Source organism: Haliotis rubra, unplaced genomic scaffold, assembly GCF_003918875.1.
Source record: "Haliotis rubra isolate DU_JTF1 unplaced genomic scaffold, ASM391887v1 Scf1401, whole genome shotgun sequence".
NCBI lineage: Eukaryota > Metazoa > Mollusca > Gastropoda > Lepetellida > Haliotidae > Haliotis > Haliotis rubra.
Genome location: NW_025765339.1, coordinates 108173 through 114819, shown reverse-complemented (window position 1 = coordinate 114819; position 6647 = coordinate 108173). Strand labels below are relative to the sequence as shown.

The 6647-nt window shown below is 41.6% G+C and overlaps 1 protein-coding gene across 1 annotated transcript; it reads right to left on the bottom strand.

Annotated features, from left to right (window-relative positions):
- Window positions 1-3875: 3875 nt before the first annotated feature.
- LOC124268910 lies at window positions 3876-5397 on the bottom strand. Its single transcript, XM_046703931.1, has 2 exons — window positions 5227-5397; window positions 3876-4599 (listed from the first exon to the last, which is right to left on the bottom strand). Exon 2 carries the CDS (start codon window positions 4496-4498, stop codon window positions 3992-3994), a length of 507 nt encoding a protein of 168 aa, XP_046559887.1. The 5' UTR covers window positions 4499-4599; window positions 5227-5397; the 3' UTR covers window positions 3876-3991.
- Window positions 5398-6647: the final 1250 nt, after the last annotated feature.

The following is a 6647-nucleotide window of genomic DNA, read 5'->3' as shown; positions in this document are numbered from 1 at the left end:
GGCCATTCAGACTCTTGACTTCGGTATCTAGTGTGACCACGAGCGTCAATAACTGCAGCACTGCGTCTATGCATGGAGTGCACCAATCAATTGATGAAGGCCATTGGCACCTGGAACCACACTCTGAGAAAGGCCTGACTCAATAAATCAGCTGTGTTCGGCCTTGGTATGACATTATTCAGGCTCCTCTGAATTTCATCCCAAAGATGTTCAATTGGGTTTTAATCAGGACTAAGGGCTGGCGACTGCATAATGTTGGCACCGTTCTGCTGTAGGAAGTCGTGTGTAGCTCTGGCAGTATGGGCCCGGGCGTTATCATGCTGGAAAATGTTGTTACGGTGACATGCGAAATGTGGTATGACGTGGGGCCTGAGACCTTGGTCGATGTAGTGCACCGCTGTGATGCCGCCTTCTCTCCCTGGACCAAAGTTCTGGAACACCACAGGACCCACTCTCTGGTTCAGGCCTATTCCAACCCATACCATGATGCTTGCACCTCCCCATGAGTCTATTTCCATAACACATTGGTCTGAGTAACGCTGGCCACGTCGTCGCCATATTCCTGTTCTGCCATCTGCAGTTGATACGCATTACCGACTCTGTGAACAGAACAGTTCTCCATTGCCTGTATCGCCAGTTTTGGTGTTGTAGGGCAAACTGTAGACGTTCACGCCGATGACGAGGGGTGAGGATAGGTCCACGGTAAGGTCTACGGCAGTGGAGGTTCCCGCTGTTAAGACGTCGGCGTACTGTATCAGTACTGATTGGTCTTCCGTGTGTTCCCACTGTCTGGCGTGCTGTTTCGGATGCCTACATGAAGGGATTCTGTACATGCTGTCGCACAACATGGCGGTCTTGTCGTCTTGTGGTCACCCTTGGTCTGTCAGTACGGGGGCGATCATTTGTGGTGTTGGTGGCCCGGAAACGTTGCTGCAGCCTGTAGATGGTCCGAACGTTGACCTGGAAGTGATTGGCAACGGCTTGTGCAGTGTGGCCAGCTTAAAGTCTTCCTAGCGCCTGGTTCCTCTGAGCTATCGTGAGTCGCGGCATCCTGCTGACGTTGTAATGTGAATGTTTCAACCAGGTTCCGTTTGCATTTTATAGGGCTGGTCCTTGTGAACAGCACGTGCAGCATGATTTGCATGAAAAACATGGAGAACACCGTACCATCTCCGAGATCAGGTTGCGTTTTTGAGACCATTTCCTGGGTTCAATTCTGAGTTTGGGAAGGAATGTCTTTGCTCAGGTACAGTTGGAGATGTTGTCAAAAATATACAATCAAACCATTAAGTGAGTTTACAGTTATCCGTTACTGCGAAGGAAAATTCCAAACTGACATTTCTGTTACTGCTTAGTATATATCATAAACATGAATCATCAGGTATGAATAATGCCATATTTATGTTAAGGCTAGTCAACTGTTCATCTCGGAAAAGAAAAGACGGGATAGTATGGTACAAGTCAAAATAAAGAAGTGCGTCGGAAATGAACTTTTCTTACTGATGTGTACAATTGGAAAGCTTTACCTAGACCTGAAGTGTTAAACTTTATCAAACTATTTTCGAGTTGGAAATATTGATAATTGTACATGCTCACATGTACATCAAATGTTGTGAAATGGGAGCACAAAAGGCTAGTGCTGTTGGAATATTGTTCAACATGAAGGGAAAGTCAAGTATTGGAAAGATGAAATCATCCTGTTTTGTCATACAAACATGGAGACTGTTCTTCGTGGATAAATCAGCGCTTTATTGTATAAAGTCAATCAATAGACTAGAAGTTCAACCTAATGTCTGGGCCAAGTTTATCAAACTGAGCATGCACGTGCATAAACAACAGATCCGAGTGAACATGTCAGAACATAACATTTACATGTGAAATTCGACCTTCACCTCTTCAATTAATTCTTCTTATGGCAACAACAAGTTATCGAGATTTAAAAGCTGTTTCATTATAAAATATGTAGTGAAAAGTGAGTCTGATTTGACAGAGATCCTGTATAGCTCGTTATGTATATAGGCCCATATCTATTCGTACAATACCCTCACACCATGGCCGAAATATTGCCAGTGTTACGTTTATTCACTCACTCATACAAGATTCTATCTACATGGTGCATCATATGACTTGAACAGCCAATCAGTGACCCGCACAATTACGTAACGTTACCTACGATAACTACGCACTGCGCCTGTTGGTATGTGTGTATGTCCGTCCTACGGCAGTACAGCTGTAATGATAGACGAGCGAGCACATATCCAAGTCTAGACCTTGCAGAACAAGTGTCCTGATACGCACAGCTCTTCTTACTTCGCAATTGCTGGCCTAAACTCCCATACGTTCATTATATAGAGGCAGTATATATTCGTATGATTGCTTCATTGCCTAAACTCCTATATATTTAATATATAGGGGAGTATATATGTACATGATTGTTGGCATAAACTCCTATATATTCAATATATAGGGGAGTATATATGTATATGATTGTTGGCCTAAACTCCTATATATTCAATATATAGGGGAGTACATGTATATATGTACATAATTGTTGGCCTAAACTCCTATATATTCAATATATAGGGGAGTATATATGTACATGATTGTTGGCCTAAACTCCTATATATTCAATATATAGGGGAGTATATATGTACATGATTGTTGGCCTAAACTCCTATATATTCAATATATAGGGGAGTATATATGTACATAATTGTTGGCCTAAACTCCTATATATTCAATATATAGGGGAGTATATATGTACATGATTGTTGGCCTAAACTCCTATATATTCAATATATAGGGGAGTATATATGTACATGATTGTTGGCCTAAACTCCTATATATTTAATATATAGGGGAGTATATATGTACATGATTGTTGGCATAAACTCCTATATATTCAAGATATAGGGGAGTATATATGTATATGATTGTTGGCCTAAACTCCTATATATTCAATATATAGGGGAGTATATATGTACATGATTGTTGGCATAAACTCCTATATATTCAATATATAGGGGAGTATATATGTACATGATTGTTGGCCTAAACTCCTATATATTCAATATATAGGGGAGTATATATGTACATAATTGTTGGCCTAAACTCCTATATATTCGATATATAGGGGAGTATATATGTACATGATTGTTGGCCTAAACTCCTATATATTCAATATATAGGGGAGTATATATGTACATGATTGTTGGCCTAAACTCCTATATATTCAATATATAGGGGAGTATATATGTACATGATTGTTGGCCTAAACTCCTATATATTTAATATATAGGGGAGTATATATGTACATGATTGTTGGCCTAAACTCCTATATATTCAATATATAGGGGAGTATATATGTACATGATTGTTGGCCTAAACTCCTATATATTCAATATATAGGGAGTATATATATATATGATTGTTGGCTCCTATATATTCAATATATAGGGAGTATATATGTATATATTGTTGGAGTCTAAACACCTATATATTCAATATATAGGGGAGTATATATGTACATAATTGTTGGCCTAAACTCCTGTATGTTCAATATATAGGGGAGTATATATGTATATGATTGTTGGCCTAAACTCCTATATATTCAATATATAGGGGAGTATATATGTACATGATTGTTGGCCTAAACTCCTATATATTCAAGATATAGGGGAGTACATGTATATATGTACATAATTGTTGGCCTAAACTCCTATATATTCAATATATAGGGGATAACATATGTATATGATTCTTGGCCTAAACTCCTATATATTCAATATATAGGGTAGTAGGCCTATGTAGTATTATATAGCAACAGGAACATATTTCCATGATTGTGTATTAAAAAAAATAGGAATACACTTACAGATAATGGATTTATATTTATTCACAAAATCTGTGTTTGATGGTGAACAGTAGAATGTTAGATGATTACGTTAATTGACAGAACTGAAGGGTTACTCGTGGGTTCAAACATTGCCAGCTAAGCCCAGTTGCATGTCTTGATGGTGTCGTAGTACACGACGGGCGGCGCACACGACTGGACAACGGCAACGCCGTTGTTTGTACACGTGATGTACTTGGTGCGGTCTGTGTGCGGGAATATTTGACCGTTGTTGTTGCTGTTGCAAGGGTTTGCGTCGGTCGTAGCTGCAGGTGGGGGGACACTGGTAGTATGGCCAGAGGGTTCCTTTACCGGTTCCTGTGCCGGCTGCTGAGCTGATCCCATCCTGTAGTAGCAAGTGTTGAGAGCAGAGTTCCACACCAGATCAGCGGGGCAGTCCCTGATCCACGAATTCCCGGAGGCATCACACTGGATGTACTTGGAGGGGTTGGGAGGGTAGGGGAAGTAGAATTTACCATTGGCAATATTTTTTTGTGTGCAACGATTGGATACGTCACAGGACACCCCTCCCTGGACTGGTTCAGACCCACAGCTGATTGCGTCAGGGTTGTACTGAGTTTTGCCGGGACATTGTGTCACATACATGTTGCCCTGGGAGTCGCAGTGGATGAACTTGGTGGAGTCAGAGGGGTGGGCGCGGTCACAGACGTTGCCAGGGGAGCAGGGGTTGCTGACGTTAGATGATTCAGGAACATTTACTTTGCTGATTAGATATTGTGAAGCAAATCACTTCTGCAGTCATTATGCAACAAAGTTGCTGCACGTCGTGTTGCTCTTTAGGTACATGCAAAGACGTACTTCAGCTGTTCATGGGAGGGCAGTTTAATTAATTCGAGGGCATCATAGTACAGGGGGTAAGGGGGGGGGGGTACAATTTAGTAGCATTCTGTTGCTTCTTCTCACAGTAGAAATATACAATGAAGTTACGGAGATGGTCTGATACACTACAACACTGGCCGTCAGCTGCACCTACTTCATCATACTGCTGCAGCAGGTGTTATGAATATAGGCTATTGTTTTTTTAGATGCAGTCTTGTTTAGAAAGCTACTGAAGGCGCTTCATGTTCCAATGTCGAATATAACCAACTTGGTTTCTTACTGGCAAAGGACAAAGTGTATCTCTAAACTTGTTAAAGTGACTTACGTTACATGTCTTCAATTAAAATAACGTTGGTATCATTTCTAACACTGCTTCATCAGATGAACACAAAGTGGAAACAAGGACACCTGCATATCTATTCATTCAAACAAAATATTGATGACATAACTTACGAAGTCCAGCGCCCGGTGAGATGTAATACCACTGTACATACCATCACAGCTGAATCCATTGTCTTCCAGGTCATCCTTCGTGCACTCTCTCTCAATCTGGCCCTCTCGACAGATGACCTCCACCTCTGTATAGACAAATACAGGTGTTACTATCTCTCTCAATCTGGCCCTCTCGACAGATGACCTCCACCTCTCTATAGACAAATACAGGTGTTACTATCTCTCTCAATCAGGCCCTCTCTACGGATGACCTCCACCTCTCTATAGACAAATACAGTTGTTACTATCTCTCTCAATCAGGCCCTCTCGACAGATGACCTCCACCTCTGTATAGACAAATACAGGTGTTACTGTCTCTCTCCATCAGGCCCTCTCTGCAGATGACCTCCACCTCTCTATAGACAAATACTGGTGTTACTATCTCTCTCCATCAGGCCCTCTCGACAGATGACCCCCGACTCTGTATAGACAAATACAGGTGTTACTATCTCTCTCCATCAGGCCCTCTCTAAAGATGACCTCCACCTCTGTATAGACAAATACTGGTGTTACTATCTCTCTCAATCAGGCCCTCTCGACAGATGACCTCCACCTCTGTATAGACAAATACAGGTGTTACTATCTCTCTCAATCAGACTCTCTCGACAGATGACCTCCACCTCTGTATAGACAAATACAGTTGTTACTATCTCTCTCAATCAAGCCCTCTCGACAGAGGACCTCCACCTCTCTATAGACAAATACAGTTGTTACTATCTCTCTCAGTCAGGCCCTCTCGACAGATGACCTCCACCTCTGTATAGACAAATACAGGTGTTACTATCTCTCTCAATCAGACTCTCTCGACAGGTGACCTCCACCTCTGTATAGACAAATACAGGTGTTACTATCTTTCTCAATCAGGCCCTCTCGACAGGTGACCTCCACCTCTCTATAGACAAATACAGGTGTTGCTATCTCTCTCAATCAGGCCCTCTCGACAGATGACCTCCACCTCTGTATAGACAAATACAGGTGTTACTATCTTTCTCAATCAGGCCCTCTCGACAGGTGACCTCCACCTCTCTATAGACAAATACAGGTGTTACTATCTCTCTCAGTCAGGCCCTCTCGACAGATGACCCCCGCCTCTGTATAGACAAATACAGGTGTTACTATCTCTCTCCATCAGACCCTCTCGACAGATGACCTCCACCTCTGTATAGACAAATAAAGGTGTTACTATCTCTCTCAATCAGGCCCTCTCGACAGATGACCCCCGCCTCTGTATAGACAAATATATATATATTTTCCGAATTATGTATATTCTTTTTGTACAGAAATCGACCATGACGCTTCTACCAAACATGAACATACACCAGATAGTCTCCTGTATGGATTCAGCATGGATTGGTTTGTGTTAAACATTTTCCTAAAATTCATTTTTTTTCCTATGTCAAGTTTCTTTTATTGAAGAGTATAT